The sequence below is a fragment of the Oncorhynchus mykiss genome, chromosome 14 (assembly GCF_013265735.2).
Source record: "Oncorhynchus mykiss isolate Arlee chromosome 14, USDA_OmykA_1.1, whole genome shotgun sequence".
Classification (NCBI taxonomy): Eukaryota; Metazoa; Chordata; class Actinopteri; order Salmoniformes; family Salmonidae; genus Oncorhynchus; species Oncorhynchus mykiss.
The window spans coordinates 7,525,961-7,544,886 of NC_048578.1; the positions used below are offsets into that span (position 1 = coordinate 7,525,961).

The 18,926-nt window shown below is 43.4% G+C and overlaps 3 protein-coding genes across 20 annotated transcripts in view; all 3 read right to left on the reverse strand.

Moving 5' to 3' along the window:
• The window catches only part of LOC110488686 (protocadherin gamma-C5-like), a 207,731-nt gene that overhangs the window by 93,600 nt on the left and 95,205 nt on the right, over window positions 1-18,926 (reverse strand). The window contains exon 1 of one of the 18 annotated variants that reach the window (XM_036942807.1): window positions 15,975-18,549. The exons of 14 other annotated variants lie outside the window; for them this stretch is intronic. In XM_036942807.1, the coding sequence (XP_036798702.1) occupies window positions 15,975-18,353 (2,379 nt within the window). In that variant the 5' untranslated portion in view covers window positions 18,354-18,549. Of the gene's footprint in view, window positions 1-39; window positions 2,736-3,293; window positions 5,991-9,644; window positions 12,227-15,974; window positions 18,550-18,926 lie in introns of those variants that run through there. 3 more of the 18 variants (XM_036942799.1, XM_036942796.1, XM_036942801.1) reach the window with 3 other exon arrangements.
• On the reverse strand, window positions 6,530-9,508 carry LOC110488678 (protocadherin beta-16). The gene has a single exon (XM_021560991.2). The coding sequence runs from the start codon at window positions 8,949-8,951 to the stop codon at window positions 6,537-6,539; it is 2,415 nt and encodes an 804-aa protein (XP_021416666.2). The 5' UTR covers window positions 8,952-9,508; the 3' UTR covers window positions 6,530-6,536.
• LOC110487702 (protocadherin beta-16-like) lies at window positions 12,708-15,324 on the reverse strand. Its single transcript, XM_021559614.2, has one exon. It carries the CDS (start codon window positions 15,135-15,137, stop codon window positions 12,723-12,725), a length of 2,415 nt encoding a protein of 804 aa, XP_021415289.2. The 5' UTR covers window positions 15,138-15,324; the 3' UTR covers window positions 12,708-12,722.

Genomic DNA, 18,926 nt, shown 5'->3' on the forward strand with positions numbered 1-18,926 from the left:
AGCGTTGAGGGGGAAATTAATTATTTAAACGTAACAGACCTCCAATTGCGAGTCTGGTTCATCCAGGATGTTCTGTTCGTTCTGCATCCGCTGCATCGTCCCTGTAGAACTGTCCATTATCAGTACGTTCTGACTACATGGTCTGGCGAACTGACAGTCACTCTTTCTGGAGTCAGTCGTCCTGCACACCTCGTAATTGTACACGTGCTGTAGAGTTCCTGTCCCCAAAGTGTCTGCGTAACGCGGTGGATAATACGGAATAACCGGGAGATTGGAATGATAGAGGATGCGAGACTGTCTCCATCTGCATATTTTCACTGATATAATAACCACTAAACAGGTGATGAACAAAAATGAGACTACAGCCAAAGCCAAGACTAAGTAAAGAGTCAGGTTGTCATTGTATTCCATGTCGTGCGTAAAGTCAGTGAACTCCGAGAGCACTTCAGGGAAGCTGTCCGCCACCGCCACGTTAACATTGACTGTAGCTGAACGAGAGGGCTGCCCATTGTCCTCCACTACAACAACAAGCCTTTGTTTCACAGCATCTTTATCATTGACTTGGCGTATAGTTCTTATTTCTCCATTCTGTAAACCCACTTCAAACAGCGCCCTGTCTGTCGCTTTCTGCAGTTTATAAGAGAGCCAGGCATTCTGTCCGGAGTCCACATCAACAGCCACCACTTTAGTCACAAGATAGCCCACATCTGCTGAACGAGGTACCATTTCAGCCACCAGAGAGCTGCTAGTCTGGACTGGGTACAGAACCTGAGGTGCGTTGTCGTTCTGGTCCTGGATCATTATTTTCACAGTCACATTGCTACTGAGTGGAGGGGAGCCTCCATCCTGCGCTTTTACGCGGAATTGGAAATCCTTGATCTGCTCGTGGTCAAAAGAGCGAACTGCATGGATGACTCCACCATCAGCACTAACGGACACATATGAGGAGACAGGCACTCCGTTAACCGAGGAGTCCTCCAGTATGTAAGAAACACGGGCATTCTGGTTCCAGTCAGCGTCTCTGGCTTTCACGGTGAATATAGAGAGACCAGGTGTGTTGTTTTCTATAATGTAGGCCTCATATGAGCTCCTCTCAAAGACAGGCGCGTTGTCATTCACATCTGATATCTGTAAGGTGAGATTGACGCTGCTGGAGAGCGAGGGCACGCCCTCATCAGAGCACGTCACACTGATGTTATACTCAGAGGCTCTCTCTCGGTCCAAGTCGCTGTCAGTTATTAGGCTATAGAAGCCGTTCGATGTAGATTTAATGGTGAAAGGAATGTTTTCACTTAAAACACAATTTACGACTCCGTTATTATCAGAGTCTGGGTCGTGGACACTCATTACAGCGATAATAGTCTGGGAAGGGGAATTTTCTGGTATTGATTTAGAAGTTGACATCATGTCAATCAAAGGGTTGTTGTCGTTAACGTCTGCAATGTCCACTACTAATTTACTGGAATCTGAAAGACCGCCTTGATCCTTTGCTTCTATGTCAATCTGGTAATGTTTAGCTGTTTCATAGTCGACCTTGCCTATCAAACGCACCTCGCCATTGCTTTCATCTATTTCAAATAGATCTAAAATACCATCGATACTACTTGATATTGAGTAAGTGACTAAACCGTTTGATCCGTTGTCTATATCAGTTGCACGAACTGTAGTTAATAGTGTACCCCTCTGTGAATTTTCCACCAAACTGGCCTTATATATTGCCTGCGTAAAAAGCGGAGCATTGTCATTTACATCCAACACAGTGACGTGTATCTGCACTGTACCAGACATCTTAGGCTCACCTCCATCGAGGGCGGTTAACACTAAAGATATCTGCTCCTGTTTCTCTCGATCTAAAGGCTTCTGCAAAACCATCTCAACCTTTTTACTTCCATCAGCCTGACCTTGTAATTTTAAAATAAAATGTTCGGTTGGATTAAGGGAGTAGCTTTGTAGTCCATTCGCTCCTATATCAGAATCAAAAGCTCTTTCCAATACAAATTTAGCACCGATCACAGCTGATTCACTTATTTCGAATTTCATTGCATCTTTTTTGAAAACAGGAGCATTATCATTGATATCGGTAATCTCAATTGTGACTTGATAAAATTCTATTGGGTTCTCCATAATAATCTGAAAATGTAGTGCGCAAGGCGTCGTCTGTCTGCACATCACCTCACGGTCTATTCTCTCTTTGATAAGGATAACTCCCCTTTCTTTATTCAACTCAATACATTCTGCACTGTTTCCAACGTGAACACGAGCATTACCTGATTTTAGTCGTTTTATATCCAACCCCAAATCCTGCGCTATGTTACCGACTAAAGAGCCTTTCGCCATTTCCTCTGGAATGGAGTAACTGACCTGCCCGTGCACTGAACTGAGAGAGAGGATCGAGATAAACAACAGTACTTGCCGTGTCATTGTTCTGTCCGACATTTTCACTTCACCATTAAACCACAGCCACCATGCAATCCGTTAAGCAATTTTAAATATTCTGTTAAATACAAATCCAGAAAATAACAATAATGTCTTCCAATAATCCTTATCGCTGGAACAAAAGAATCGCAGCTTGGTGTTCTCTATAACACGGACTGCGCGCTCTGCGTGCGGCTCTTTCTCTCTGTAAAATATCGAGATGACGGGGAGGTACTGCTGCCAATCTGTTCTAAAACTGCAACACACTGACTGACCAACAGCGTCCCTCTGAGTTCAATGCACTGAACTTCAGCTATTCTTAAAAAATAAACAATTCTACAATGTTTGGGAAGGGTTGAGTCTCCAAAATAGAATGTACAGCCCAATCATGTTTTACACAACCCAGTCATGTGGGCAATATTAACACATGAACAACTGTAAACATAGATACCACAGGATGTGTACAAGTAATCTCAAATAAGATAAACGTTTATGAAACTATAGGCCTACATCACAACCGAACACGACTTCAGAAAACTGGACGCATGGTAGCGTGGTTTATTATACAAATACACAATTACTTATATAAATTTATGAAATAAATTCTTATTATATTAGATGTTTGCATGATCTTGACAATGGTGAAGACGTCAATACAATTCACCATTTCCTATGTCAAAGCTCCCTGTTTGCAAAGCACCGCTGTACATCTCAGTGGTGCTGATTTGGCCACATCAGGGGAATGAACAGCATTTCTGTCCACGGAAAGCTTCCAAAAGTAAAGACTCGATTTAAAAACAGTCAAAGACAATCATAGAATGCATTACACATAAAAAATATAGTTTTAGGGGAAAATTCATTATTTAAATATAACAGACCTCCAATGGCGAGTCTGGCTCATCCGGGTTGTTCTGTTTAGTCTGCATCCGCTGCATCGTCCCTGTAGAACTGGGGTCCATTATCAGTACGTTCTGACTACAGGGTCTGGCGAACTGACAGTCACTCTTTCTGGAGTCAGTCGTCCTGCACACCTCGTAATTGTACACGTGCTGTAGAGTTCCTGTCCCCAAAGTGTCTGCGTAACGCGGTGGATAATACGGAATAACCGGGAGATTGGAATGATAGAGGATGCGAGACTGTCTCCATCTGTATATTTTCACTGATATAATAACCACTAAACAGGTGATGAACAAAAATGAGACTACAGCCAAAGCCAAGACTAAGTAAAGAGTCAGGTTGTCATTGTATTCCTTGTCGTGCGTAAAGTCAGTGAACTCCGAGAGCACTTCAGGGAAACTGTCCGCCACCGCCACGTTAACATTGACTGTAGCTGAACGAGAGGGCTGCCCATTGTCCTCCACTACAACAGTGAGCCTTTGTTTCACAACATCTTTATCATTGACTTGGCGTACAGTTCTTATTTCTCCATTCTGTAAGCCCACTTCAAACAGCGCCCTGTCTGTCGCTTTCTGCAGTTTATATGAGAGCCAGGCATTCTGTCCAGAGTCCACATCAACAGCCACCACTTTAGTCACAAGATAGCCCACATCTGCTGAACGAGGAACCATTTCAGCCACCAGAGAGCTGCTAGTCTGGACTGGGTACAGAACCTGAGGCGCGTTGTCATTCTGGTCCTGGATCATTATTTTCACAGTCACATTGCTACTGAGAGGAGGGGAGCCTCCATCCTGCGCTTTTACGCGGAACTGGAAATCCTTGATCTGCTCGTAGTCAAAAGAGCGCACTGCATGGATGACTCCACTGTCAGCACTAACGGACACATATGAGGAGACAGGCACTCCGTTAACCGAGGAGTCCTCCAGTATGTAAGAAACACGGGCATTCTGGTTCCAGTCAGCGTCTCTAGCTTTCACTGTGAATATAGAGAGGCCCGGTGTATTGTTTTCTATAATGTAGGCCTCATATGAGCTCCTCTCAAAGACAGGCGCGTTGTCATTCACATCTGATATCTGTAAGGTGAGAGTGACGCTGCTGGAGAGCGAGGGCACGCCCTCATCAGAGCACGTCACACTGATGTTATACTCAGAGGCTCTCTCTCGGTCCAAGTCGCTGTCAGTTACTAGGCTATAGAAGCCGTTCGATGTAGATTTAATGGTGAAAGGAATGTTTTCACTTAAAACACAATTTACGACTCCGTTATTATCAGAGTCTGGGTCGTGGACACTCATTACAGCGATAATAGTCTGGGAAGGGGAATTTTCTGGTATTGATTTAGAAGTTGACATCATGTCAATCAAAGGGTTGTTGTCGTTAACGTCTGCAATGTCCACTACTAATTTACTGGAATCTGAAAGACCGCCTTGATCCTTTGCTTCTATGTCAATCTGGTAATGTTTAGCTGTTTCATAGTCGACCTTGCCTATCAAACGCACCTCGCCATTGCTTTCATCTATTTCAAATAGATCTAAAATACCATCGATACTACTTGATATTGAGTAAGTGACTAAACCGTTTGATCCGTTGTCTATATCAGTTGCACGAACTGTAGTTAATAGTGTACCCCTCTGTGAATTTTCCACCAAACTGGCCTTATATATTGCCTGCGTAAAAAGCGGAGCATTGTCATTTACATCCAACACAGTGACGTGTATCTGCACTGTACCAGACATCTTAGGCTCACCTCCATCGAGGGCGGTTAACACTAAAGATATCTGCTCCTGTTTCTCTCGATCTAAAGGCTTCTGCAAAACCATCTCAACCTTTTTACTTCCATCAGCCTGACCTTGTAATTTTAAAATAAAATGTTCGGTTGGATTAAGGGAGTAGCTTTGTAGTCCATTCGCTCCTATATCAGAATCAAAAGCTCTTTCCAATACAAATTTAGCACCGATCACAGCTGATTCACTTATTTCGAATTTCATTGCATCTTTTTTGAAAACAGGAGCATTATCATTGATATCGGTAATCTCAATTGTGACTTGATAAAATTCTATTGGGTTCTCCATAATAATCTGAAAATGTAGTGCGCAAGGCGTCGTCTGTCTGCACATCACCTCACGGTCTATTCTCTCTTTGATAAGGATAACTCCCCTTTCTTTATTCAACTCAATACATTCTGCACTGTTTCCAACGTGAACACGAGCATTACCTGATTTTAGTCGTTTTATATCCAACCCCAAATCCTGCGCTATGTTACCGACTAAAGAGCCTTTCGCCATTTCCTCTGGAATGGAGTAACTGACCTGCCCGTGCACTGAACTGAGAGAGAGGATCGAGATAAACAACAGTACTTGCCGTGTCATTGTTTTGTCCGACATTTTCCCTTCACCATTAAACCACAGCCACCATGCAATCCGTTAAGCAATTTTAAATATTCTGTTAAATACAAATTCAGAAAATAACAATAATGTCTTCCAATAATCCTTATCGCTGGAACAAAAGAATCGCAGCTTGGTGTTCTCTATAACACGGACTGCGCGCTCTGCGTGCGGCTCTTTCTCTCTGTAAAATATCGAGATGACGGGGAGGTACTGCTGCCAATCTGTTCTAAAACTGCAACACACTGACTGACCAACAGCGTCCCTCTGAGTTCAATGCACTGAACTTCAGCTATTCTTAAAAAATAAACAATTCTAAAATGTTTGGGAAGGGTTGAGTCTCCAAAATAGAATGTACAGCCCAATCATGTTTTACACAACCCAGTCATGTGGGCAATATTAACACATGAACAACTGTAAACATAGATACCACAGGATGTGTACAAGTAATCTCAAATAAGATAAACGTTTATGAAACTATAGGCCTACATCACAACCGAACACGACTTCAGAAAACTGGACGCATGGTAGCGTGGTTTATTATACAAATACACAATTACTTATATAAATTTATGAAATTAATTCTTATTATATTAGATGTTTGCATGATCTTGACAATGGTGAAGACGTCAATACAATTCACCATTTCCTATGTCAAAGCTCCCTGTTTGCAAAGCACCGCTGTACATCTCAGTGGTGCTGATTTGGCCACATCAGGGGAATGAACAGCATTTCTGTCCACGGAAAGCTTCCAAAAGTAAAGACTCGATTTAAAAACAGTCAAAGACAATTATAGAATGCATTACACATAAAAAAATATAGTTTTAGGGGAAAATTCATTATTTAAATATAACAGACCTCCAATGGCGAGTCTGGCTCATCCGGGTTGTTCTGTTTAGTCTGCATCCGCTGCATCGTCCCTGTAGAACTGGGGTCCATTATCAGTACGTTCTGACTACAGGGTCTGGCGAACTGACAGTCACTCTTTCTGGAGTCAGTCGTCCTGCACACCTCGTAATTGTACACGTGCTGTAGAGTTCCTGTCCCCAAAGTGTCTGCGTAACGCGGTGGATAATACGGAATAACCGGGAGATTGGAATGATAGAGGATGCGAGACTGTCTCCATCTGTATATTTTCACTGATATAATAACCACTAAACAGGTGATGAACAAAAATGAGACTACAGCCAAAGCCAAGACTAAGTAAAGAGTCAGGTTGTCATTGTATTCCTTGTCGTGCGTAAAGTCAGTGAACTCCGAGAGCACTTCAGGGAAACTGTCCGCCACCGCCACGTTAACATTGACTGTAGCTGAACGAGAGGGCTGCCCATTGTCCTCCACTACAACAGTGAGCTTTTGTTTCATAACATCTTTATCATTGACTTGGCGTACAGTTCTTATCTCTCCATTCTGTAAGCCCACTTCAAACAGCGCCCTGTCTGTCGCTTTCTGCAGTTTATATGAGAGCCAGGCATTCTGTCCAGAGTCCACATCAACAGCCACCACTTTAGTCACAAGATAGCCCACATCTGCTGAACGAGGAACCATTTCAGCTACCAGAGAGCTGCTAGTCTGGACTGGGTACAGAACCTGAGGCGCGTTGTCATTCTGGTCCTGGATCATTATTTTCACAGTCACATTGCTACTGAGAGGAGGGGAGCCTCCATCCTGCGCTTTTACGCGGAACTGGAAATCCTTGATCTGCTCGTAGTCAAAAGAGCGCACTGCATGGATGACTCCACTGTCAGCACTAACGGACACATATGAGGAGATGGGCACTCCGTTAATCGAGGAGTCCTCCAGTATGTAAGAAACACGGGCATTCTGGTTCCAGTCAGCGTCTCTGGCTTTCACTGTGAATATAGAGAGGCCCGGTGTATTGTTTTCTATAATGTAGGCCTCATATGAGCTCCTCTCAAAGACAGGCGCGTTGTCATTCACATCTGATATCTGTAAGGTGAGAGTGACGCTGCTGGAGAGCGAGGGCACGCCCTCATCAGAGCACGTTACACTGATGTTATACTCAGAGGCTCTCTCTCGGTTCAAGTCGCTATCCGTTACTAGGCTATAGAAGCCGGTCGATGTAGATTTAATGGTGAAGGGAATGTTTTCACTTAAAACACAATTCACGTCACCGTTATTATCAGAGTCTGGGTCGTGGACACTCATTACAGCGATAATAGTCTGGGAAGGGGAATTTTCTGGTATTGATTTAGAAGTTGACATCATGTCAATCAAAGGGTTGTTATCGTTAACGTCTGCAATGTCCACTACTAATTTACTGGAATCTGAAAGACCGCCTTGATCTTTTGCTTCTATGTCAATCTGGTAATGTTTAGCTGTTTCATAGTCGACCTTGCCTATCAAACGCACCTCGCCATTACTCTCGTTTATTTTAAATAAGTCCAAAATACCAACTTTGCTACTTGATATTGAGTAAGTGACTAAACCATTTGATCCATTGTCTATATCAGTTGCACAAACTGTCGTTAATAAAGTACCCCTCTTCGAGTTCTCGACGACACCCGCCTTATATATTGCCTGTGTAAAAACCGGAGCGTTGTCGTTTACATCCAAGACTGTGACGTGTATCTGCACGGTTCCAGACATCGTAGGCTCACCTCCATCGGTAGCTGTTAACACTAAAGATATCTGCTCCCTTTTCTCTCGGTCGAGAGGCTTCTGCAAAACCATCTCTACCTTTTTACTTCCGTCATCTTGCCCATGTAATTTCAGAACGAAATGATCAGGTGGGTTAAGGGAGTAGCTTTGAAGTCCATTTATTCCAATATCAGAATCAAAAGCTCTTTCTAGTACAAATTTAGCTCCGGTCACAGCTGATTCGCTTATTTCGAATTTTATTGAATCCTTTTGGAAAACTGGAGCATTATCATTGATATCGATGATCTCAATAGTGATTCGATAAAATTCTATTGGGTCCTCCATAATAATTTGAAAGTGTAAAGCACAAGGCGTCGTCTGTTCGCAGAGCGCTTCACGGTCTATTCTCTCTTTGATAAGGAGAACTCCCCTTTCTTTATTCAACTCGATGTATTCTGCGCTGTTTCCAACGTGAACACGAGCTCTACCCGACGTCAGTCTTTTGATATCTAAACCCAAATCCTGCGCTATGTTACCGACTAAAGAGCCTTTCGCCATTTCTTCCGGAATGGAGTAACTGACCTGCCCGTGCACTGAACTGAGAGAGAGGACCGAGATAAACAACAGTACTTGCCGTGTCATTGTTCTGTCCGACATTTCCCACTGCAAAATTAAATCACAAATACCGCAAAGGTCCGATAAACAATTTGCAATATTCAGTTTCACGTAAATCCAGAAAATAGCACAATCTTCCGCCAATAATCCGTATCTCTGGAACAAAAGAATCGCAGCTCGGTGTCTGGGTGCTTACTGTTCTCTGTAACCCGGACTGCCCGTTCTGCGTGCGGCTCTTTCCCTCTCTAATACATCGAGATGATGGGGGAGGTACAGCTGTAAATTTAAAACTGCAACACACTAACCAACAGCGTCCCTCTGAGTTCAATGGAATGAACTACAGAAAACGAGAAATATTCTAACATATTTGAGATGGTTTGATTGTCCGTGGGATCAAATATAGCACTATGATGCTATATCAACACACGTAGCCTCATGAATTAATTACAACAGCAAATCAACATGCCTGAGGGGTGTGGAGAAAGAATGTCTAACGAAAGACACGTTCAGTGATATTATGTTAATGTAGGAAGCTACAGGCTACCTATTGAAATAGAGCGTCTTTGAAACTGTTGCTGTCCATGGCCTTGGTGCTGAAATAACCACTTATTGGAGGAATGAAGAGCATTTGTGACGGATTCAATTTCAAACAAAAATCGCACAACACATTTAGACATAGGATACACATTAGAAAAGTGGTATTAGCGAAAAGATAATGACTCAAATACAACAGACCTCTATTGGGGAGTCTGGTTCATCCAGGATGTTCTGTTCGTTCTGCATCCGCTGCATCGTCCCTGTAGAACTGGGGTCCATTATCAGTACGTTCTGACTACATGGTCTGGCGAACTGACAGTCACTCTTTCTGGAGTCAGTCGTCCTGCACACCTCGTAATTGTACACGTGCTGTAGAGTTCCTGTCCCCAGAGTGTCTGCGTAACGCGGTGGATAATACGGAATAACCGGGAGATTGGAATGATAGAGGATGCGAGACTGTCTCCATCTGTATATTTTCACTGATATAATAACCACTAAACACGTGATGAACAGAAATGAGACTACAGCCAAAGCCAAGACTAAATAAAAAGTCAGGTTGTCATTGTACTCCTTGTCGTGCGTAAAGTCAGTGAACTCCGAGAGCACTTCAGGGAAGCTGTCCGCCACCGCCACGTTAACATTGACTGTAGTTGAACGAGAGGGCTGCCCGTTGTCCTCCACTACAACAACAAGCCTTTGTTTCACAACATCTTTATCAGTGACTTGGCGTATAGTTCTTATTTCCCCATTCTGTAAACCCACTTCAAACAGCGCCCTGTCTGTCGCTTTCTGTAGTTTATAAGAGAGCCAGGCATTCTGTCCAGAGTCCACATCAACAGCCACCACTTTAGTCACAAGATAGCCCACATCTGCTGAACGAGGTACCATTTCAGCCACCAGAGAGCTGCTAGTCTGGACTGGGTACAGAACCTGAGGCGCGTTGTCATTCTGGTCCTGGATCATTATTTTCACAGTCACATTGTTACTGAGAGGAGGGGAGCCTCCATCCTGCGCTTTTACGCGGAACTGGAAATCCTTGATCTGCTCGTAATCAAAAGAGCGCACTGCATGGATGACTCCACTGTCAGCACTAACGGACACATATGAGGAGACAGGCACTCCGTTAACCGAGGAGTCCTCCAGTATGTAAGAAACACGGGCATTTTGGTTCCAGTCAGCGTCTCTGGCTTTCACTGTGAATATAGAGAGGCCCGGTGTGTTGTTTTCTATAATGTAGGCCTCATATGAGCTCCTCTCAAAAACAGGCGCGTTGTCATTCACATCTGATATCTGTAAGGTGAGAGTGACGCTGCTGGAGAGCGAGGGCACGCCCTCATCAGAGCACGTCACACTGATGTTATACTCAGAGGCTCTCTCTCGGTCCAAATCACTGTCTGTTACTAGGCTATAGAAGCCGTTAGATGTAGATTTAATGGTGAAAGGAATGTTTTCACTTAAAACACAATTCACGTCTCCGTTATTATCAGAGTCTGGGTCGTGGACACTCATTACAGCGATAATAGTCTGGGAAGGGGAATTTTCTGGTATTGATTTAGAAGTTGACATCATGTCAATCAAAGGGTTGTTGTCGTTAACGTCTGCAATGTCCACTACTAATTTACTGGAATCTGAAAGACCGCCTTGATCCTTTGCTTCTATGTCAATCTGGTAATGTTTAGCTGTTTCATAGTCGACCTTGCCTATCAAACGCACCTCGCCATTACTCTCGTTTATTTTAAATAAGTCCAAAATACCAACTTTGCTACTTGATATTGAGTAAGTGACTAAACCATTTGATCCATTGTCTATATCAGTTGCACGAACTGTCGTTAATAAAGTACCCCTCTTCGAGTTCTCGACGACACCCGCCTTATATATTGCCTGTGTAAAAACTGGAGCGTTGTCGTTTGCATCCAAGACTGTGACGTGTATCTGCACGGTTCCAGACATCGTAGGCTCACCTCCATCGGTAGCTGTTAACACTAAAGATATCTGCTCCCTTTTCTCTCGGTCGAGAGGCTTCTGCAAAACCATCTCTACCTTTTTACTTCCGTCATCTTGCCCATGTAATTTCAGAACGAAATGATCAGGTGGGTTAAGGGAGTAGCTTTGAAGTCCATTTATTCCAATATCAGAATCAAAAGCTCTTTCTAGTACAAATTTAGCTCCGGTCACAGCTGATTCGCTTATTTCGAATTTTATTGAATCCCTTTGGAAAACTGGAGCATTATCATTGATATCGATGATCTCAATAGTGATTCGATAAAATTCTATTGGGTCCTCCATAATAATTTGAAAGTGTAAAGCACAAGGCGTCGTCTGTTCGCAGAGAGCTTCACGGTCTATTCTCTCTTTGATAAGGAGAACTCCCCTTTCTTTATTCAACTCGATGTATTCTGCGCTGTTTCCAACGTGAACACGAGCTCTACCCGACGTTAGTCTTTTGATATCTAAACCCAAATCCTGCGCTATGTTACCGACTAAAGAGCCTTTCGCCATTTCCTCTGGAATGGAGTAACTGACCTGCCCGTCCACTGAACTGAGAGAGAGAACTGAGATAAACAACAGTACTTGCCGTGTCATTGTTCTGTCCGACATTTCCCACTGCAGAATTAAATCACAAATACCGCAAAGGTCCGTTAAACAATTTGCAATATTCAGTTTCACGTAAATCCAGAAAATAGCAAAATCTTCCGCCAATAATCCGTATCTCTGGAACAAAAGAATCGCTGCTCGGTGTCTGGGTGCTTACTGTTCTCTGTAACCCGGACTGCCCGTTCTGCGTGCGGCTCTTTCCCTCTCTAATACATCGAGATGATGGGGGAGGTACAGCTGTAAATTTAAAACTGCAACACACTAACCAACAGCGTCCCTCTGAGTTCAATGGAATGAACTACAGAAAACGAGAAATATTCCAACATATTTGAGATGGTTTGATTGTCCGTGGGATCAAATATAGCACTATGATGCTATATCAACACACGTAGCCTCATGAATGAATTACAACAGCAAATCAACATGCCTGAGGGGTGTGGAGAAAGAATGTCTAACGAAAGACACGTTCAGTGATATTATGTTAATGTAGGAAGCTACAGGCTACCTATTGAAATAGAGCGTCTTTGAAACTGTTGCTGTCCATGGCCTTGGTGCTGAAATAACCACTTATTGGTGGAATGAAGAGCATTTGTGACGGATTCAATTTCAAACAAAAATCGCACAACACATTTAGACATAGGATACACATTAGAAAAGTGGTATTAGCGAAAAGATAATGACTCAAATACAACAGACCTCTATTGGGGAGTCTGGTTCATCCAGGATGTTCTGTTCGTTCTGCATCCACTGCATCGTCCCTGTAGAACTGGGGTCCATTATCAGTACGTTCTGACTACATGGTCTGGCGAACTGACAGTCACTCTTTCTGGAGTCAGTCGTCCTGCACACCTCGTAATTGTACACGTGCTGTAGAGTTCCTGTCCCCAGAGTGTCTGCGTAACGCGGTGGATAATACGGAATAACCGGGAGATTGGAATGATAGAGGATGCGAGACTGTTTCCACCTGTATATTTTCACTGATATAATAACCACTAAACACGTGATGAACAGAAATGAGACTACAGCCAAAGCCAAGACTAAGTAAAAAGTAAGGTTGTCATTGTACTCCTTGTCGTGCGTAAAGTCAGTGAACTCCGAGAGCACTTCAGGGAAGCTGTCCGCCACCGCCACGTTAACATTGACTGTAGCTGAACGAGAGGGCTGCCCGTTGTCCTCCACTACAACAGTGAGCCTTTGTTTCACAGCATCTTTATCAGTGACTTGGCGTATAGTTCTTATTTCTCCATTCTGTAAGCCCACTTCAAACAGCGCTCTGTCCGTCACTTTCTGCAGTTTATACGAGAGCCAGGCATTCTGTCCAGAGTCCACATCAACAGCCACCACTTTAGTCACAAGATAGCCAACATCTGCTGAACGAGGCACCATTTCAGCCACCAGAGAGCTGCTAGTCTGGACTGGGTACAGAACCTGAGGCGCGTTGTCATTCTGGTCCTGGATCATTATTTTCACAGTCACATTGTTACTGAGAGGAGGGGAGCCTCCATCCTGGGCTTTTACGCGGAACTGGAAATGCTTGATCTGCTCGTAATCAAAAGAGCGCACTGCATGGATGACTCCACTGTCAGCACTAACGGACACATATGAGGAGACAGGCACTCCGTTAACCGAGGAGTCCTCCAGTATGTAAGAAACACGGGCATTTTGGTTCCAGTCAGCGTCTCTGGCTTTCACTGTGAATATAGAGAGGCCCGGTGTGTTGTTTTCTATAATGTAGGCCTCATATGAGCTCCTCTCAAAGACAGGAGCGTTGTCATTCACATCTGATATCTGTAAGGTGAGAGTGACGCTGCTGGAGAGCGAGGGCACGCCCTCATCAGAGCACGTCACACTAATGTTATACTCAGAGGCTCTCTCTCGGTCCAAGTCACTGTCAGTTACTACAGTAAAGAAATTATTCGATGTTGATTTCATCGCAAAAGGAATGTTTTCGTTCATAGTGCACTGCACCCTGCCATTTTCCCCAGAATCAGGGTCTTGGATATTCATCATTGTTACTACAGTCCCAGGTGTAGCATCCTCAGATATACTATTTGTCTTTGACATGGTATTAATGGATGGTTTGTTATCATTTGTATCCATTACTTCAATAATCACTTTGCACGCGTCAGAGTGTCCTCCCTGGTCTGTAGCCTGAACGTCTATCTCATAATGTTTCATTTTTTCATAATCAACATTCCCAACTAATCTCACAACGCCATATTTTTCGTCTACCTCAAATAATTCAGCAGCACCCTCAGCAGTATTCGATATAGAGTATGTAACCCTTCCGTTAGGACCTTGATCAGCATCAGATGCACTGATTGTGGTTAAAACGGTGCCTTTAGGAGCACCTTCTGATATACTGGCCGTATACTCTGCCTCAGCACAAACAGGAGCGTTATCATTGGCGTCAAGTACAGTGATGACTATCTGCATTGTTCCTGATAGCTGAGGCTCTCCTCCATCTAACGCTGTTAATGTCAGAGAAATATGCTCCTGTTCCTCTCGGTCTAGAGGTTTCTGTAAAACCATCTCTACGTTTTTACTACTACCAATTTTACTATTCGGTTTTAAAATAAAATGATCAGTGGGTCTAATGTAGTAGCTTTGAAGGCCATTTATACCTACGTCATTATCAATCGCTCTCTCCAAGACGAATCTAGCACCCGTTAAAGCAGACTCGCTTATTTCAAATGTCATTGCATTCCTTTTAAAAACCGGAGCATTGTCATTGGTATCCGTTATTTCAACTGTGATGCTGTAAAATTCCATTGGATTCTCCAGAATAATCTGAAAATGTAGCGCGCAAGGTGTAGTCTGTCCGCAGAGCGCCTCGCGGTCTATTTTCTCTCTGATAAGGAGAACTCCCCTTTCTTTACTCAACTCGATGTATTCTGCGCTGTCTCCGGTGTAAATACGAGCTTTACCTGATTTCAGTCTTTTGATATCTAAACCCAAATCCTGCGCGATGTTACCGACTAGAGAGCCTTTTTCCATTTCCTCGGGAATGGAGTAACTGACCTGCCCGTGCACTGAACTGAGAGAGAGGACCGAGATAAACAACAACACTTGCCGTGCCATTGTTCTGTCCGACATTTTCCCCTGCACATGAAAAATCAATCACGTTATAATCCGTAAAACAGTCTGTAATGTTCAGTTTGGTATCAGTGCTGATAAACAAAGCGCAACGTGTCCAAAAACCAAAAAAAATCGTGCCGCCAGAACAAAAGAATCGCAGCTCCGTGTCTCCGTACTTAGTGTTCTCCGTAACATGGACTTAGTGCTCTGCGTGCGACTCTTTCTCTCTCTAATATATCGAGATGATGGGGGAGGTACTGCTGCAAATCTGCTCTAAAACGGCAACACACTGACCAACAGCGTCCCTCAGAGTTCAGACTATTAAATGACAGAATTGAACAAAGAAAGAGAAACACCCCAGGAGAGTTGGGGATGTTAGGGCCCCACATAAGAGAGAGTACTAAGGTAACCATCTAGACTACGTCAATAAATTATCTTGGTCAATGAATGTAGGCCAAATGTACACCAAGATCCCGGAAAGATGTGGAGAAAGAAAGTCTGAGCCTATCCCTTCACACATGGAATTACAATACAACAGAACACAATGTTAGGCTGAAGGTAAAACCGGAAATGAATGGAATGTTGTGCATGAAATACACGTAGCCTATCATAGAATGTTATGAACTACAAACTATATGCTTGCTTGATATGCATAAGGACGGTATTATCTTTACCCTCAGCGATGATTCAGCTACAATGCAAGTCACCCCATTTGCAAAGCGCCGCTGTCCATGACTGTGGTGCTAAAAGTGCAATAACAATGGAAAGAAGAGCTCTTCGGACAGTGGGAATGAAATCAACTCGAACGATGCATTTAAAGATGTAAATGGATACAAATGGAAATATATAACAGACCTCAAGTGGGGAGTCTGGTTCATCCAGGATGTTCTGTTCGTTCTGCATCCGCTGCATCGTCCCTGTAGAACTGATGTCCATTGTCAGTATGTTCTGACTACAGGGTCTGGCGAACTGACAGTCACTCTTTCTGGAGTCAGTCGTCCTGCACACCTCGTAATTGTACACGTGCTGTAGAGTTCCTGTTCCCAACGTGTCTGCGTAACGCGGTGGATAATACGGAATAACCGGGAGATTGGAATGATAGAGAACACGAGACTGTCTCCATCTGTATATTTTCACTGATATAATAACCACTAAACATGTGATGAACAGAAATGAGACTACAGCCAAAGCCAAGACTAAGTAAAAAGTCAGGTTGTCGTTGTACTCCTTGTCGTGCGTAAAGTCAGTGAACTCCGAGAGCACTTCAGGGAAGCTGTCCGCCACCGCCACGTTAACATTGACTGTAGCTGAACGAGAGGGCTGCCCGTTGTCCTCTACTACGACAGTGAGCCTTTGTTTCACAACATCTTTATCGTTGACTTGGCGTATAGTTCTTATTTCTCCATTCTGTAAGCCCACTTCAAACAGCGCCCTGTCTGTCGCTTTCTGCAGTTTATACGAGAGCCAGGCATTCTGTCCAGAGTCCACATCAACAGCCACTACTTTAGTGACAAGATAGCCCACATCCGCTGAACGAGGCACCATTTCAGCCACCAGAGAGCTGCTAGTCTGGACTGGGTACAGAACCTGAGGCGCGTTGTCATTCTGGTCCTGGATCATTATTTTCACAGTCACATTGCTACTGAGAGGAGGGGAGCCTCCATCCTGCGCTTTTACGCGGAACTGGAAATCCTTGATCTGCTCGTAGTCAAAAGAGCGCAATGCTTGGATGACTCCACTATCAGCACTAACGGACACATATGAGGAGATAGACGCTCCGTTAACCGAGGAGTCCTCCAGTATGTAAGAAACACGGGCATTCTGGTTCCAGTCATCATCTCTGGCATTCACTGTGAATATAGAGAGGCCCGGTGTGTTGTTTTCTATAATGTAGGCCTCATATGAGCTCCTCTCAAAGACAGGCGCGTTGTCATTCACATCTGATATCTGTAATGTGAGAGTGACGCTGCTGGAGAGCGAGGGCACGCCCTCATCAGAGCACGTCACACTGATGTTGTACTCAGAGACTCTCTCTCGGTCCAAGTCACTATCAGTTACAAGACTATAGAAATTGTTTGAGGTCGATCTCATCACAAAGGGAATATTGTCCTCAATAGAGCACTGCACTTTACCATTTCCATCAGAATCTGGGTCTTGAATATTCATCATTGTTACGACTGTGCCAGGTTTAGCATCCTCAGATATGATATTTGTTTTTGACATAATGTTAATGGAAGGTCTGTTGTCATTTATATCGATTACGTCAATAATTACTTTACAAGAATCGGTGTTACCTCCTTGGTCTCTGGCTTGAACGTCAATTTGATAATGTTTAGTTCTTTCGTAATCAACATTCAGGTTTAATTTTACTACGCCATCCTCTTTACCAATCTCAAATAGTTGGGCTGCTCCAGATTTTGGAACGTGATAGGTAACTGTTCCATATGAACCTTGATCAGCGTCAAATGCAGTGACTGTGGTTAAAACAGTGCCTTGAGTTGCGTTCTCCAATACACTGGCCTTGTAAACCGCTTGGGAACAGACAGGTGCGTTATCATTGGCGTCAAGCACAGTGATGATTATCTGCATTGTTCCTGATAGCTGAGGCTCTCCTCCATCTACTGCTGTTAATATCAGAGATATTTGCTCCTGTTTCTCTCGATCTAAAGCTTTCTGCAAAACCATTTCAACATTTTTACCACCGTCTGGCAAATGTTGCGTTTTTAAAATGAAATTATCGGACGGTTTCAGAGAATAGCTATGAAGGCCGTTAACGCCAACGTCGTCATCAATTGCTCTTTCTAAGACAATCCTGGTTCCCGTTAAAGCGGACTCGCCTATTTCATATTTAATTTCACTCTTTTCAAAAATAGGCGAATTATCATTTACATCGGTTAACTCAATTGTTATGCTGTAAAATTCCATGGGATTCTCTAAAATGATTTGCAAATGCAATGCGCAAGGCGTCGTCTGTCCGCAGAGAGCTTCACGGTCTATTCTCTCTTTGATAAGGAGAATTCCCCTTTCTTTATTCAACTCGATGTATTCTGCGCTGTCTCCTGTATAAATACGAGCTTTACCTGATTTCAGTCTTTTGATATCTAAACCCAAATCCTGCGCGATGTTACCGACTAAAGAGCCTTTCGCCATTTCCTCTGGAATGGAGTAACTGACCTGCCCGTGCACTGAACTGAGAGAGAGGACCAAGATAAACAACAGTACTTGCCGAGCCATTGTTGTGTCCGATATTTTCCGTATGATATCAAATAATACAAACCATATAGTCCGTTAAGAAGTCAGTAATATTCCATTCGTTTTTAGTTTAAAAAAAAAGAAAAGGTAAATGCCTCAACAATTCTGAAAAAAATTCTGGAACAAAAGAATCGCAGCACGTCGTTTCCTTGCTTGGTGTCCTCTGTGACCTGGACTTCGCGCTCTGCGTGCAGCAGTTTCTCTCTCTTAATACATCGAGATATTGGGGGAGGAACTGCTACAAATCCGCTCTAAAATTGTAAGACACTGACCAACAGCGTCCCTCTGAGTACAATCCACTGAACTACTGATATTCATAAGAAAAAAGATTAAACATATTTGGGAAATAATATTATGCTATTATCAAAAAATAAGTCAATGTATTAATGACAAACGGAAACCAATATGTAAGTGAGATGTGGACAAACAAGATATACGCGTTGAGTATAACCGCTACTATAAGAGTGAAACAGATGTATTACAGGCAACATATTGAAATAAAGCTGTCCGTGGCCTTGGTGCTGAAATGGCCACATATTATTGAAATAAACAGCA

Bases quoted from the DNA above. Each gene is read 5' to 3' on its own strand.
- LOC110488678 (XM_021560991.2), bottom strand. From the start codon at position 8,951: ATGTCGGACAGAACAATGACACGGCAAGTACTGTTGTTTATCTCGGTC.
- LOC110487702 (XM_021559614.2), bottom strand. From the start codon at position 15,137: ATGTCGGACAGAACAATGGCACGGCAAGTGTTGTTGTTTATCTCGGTC.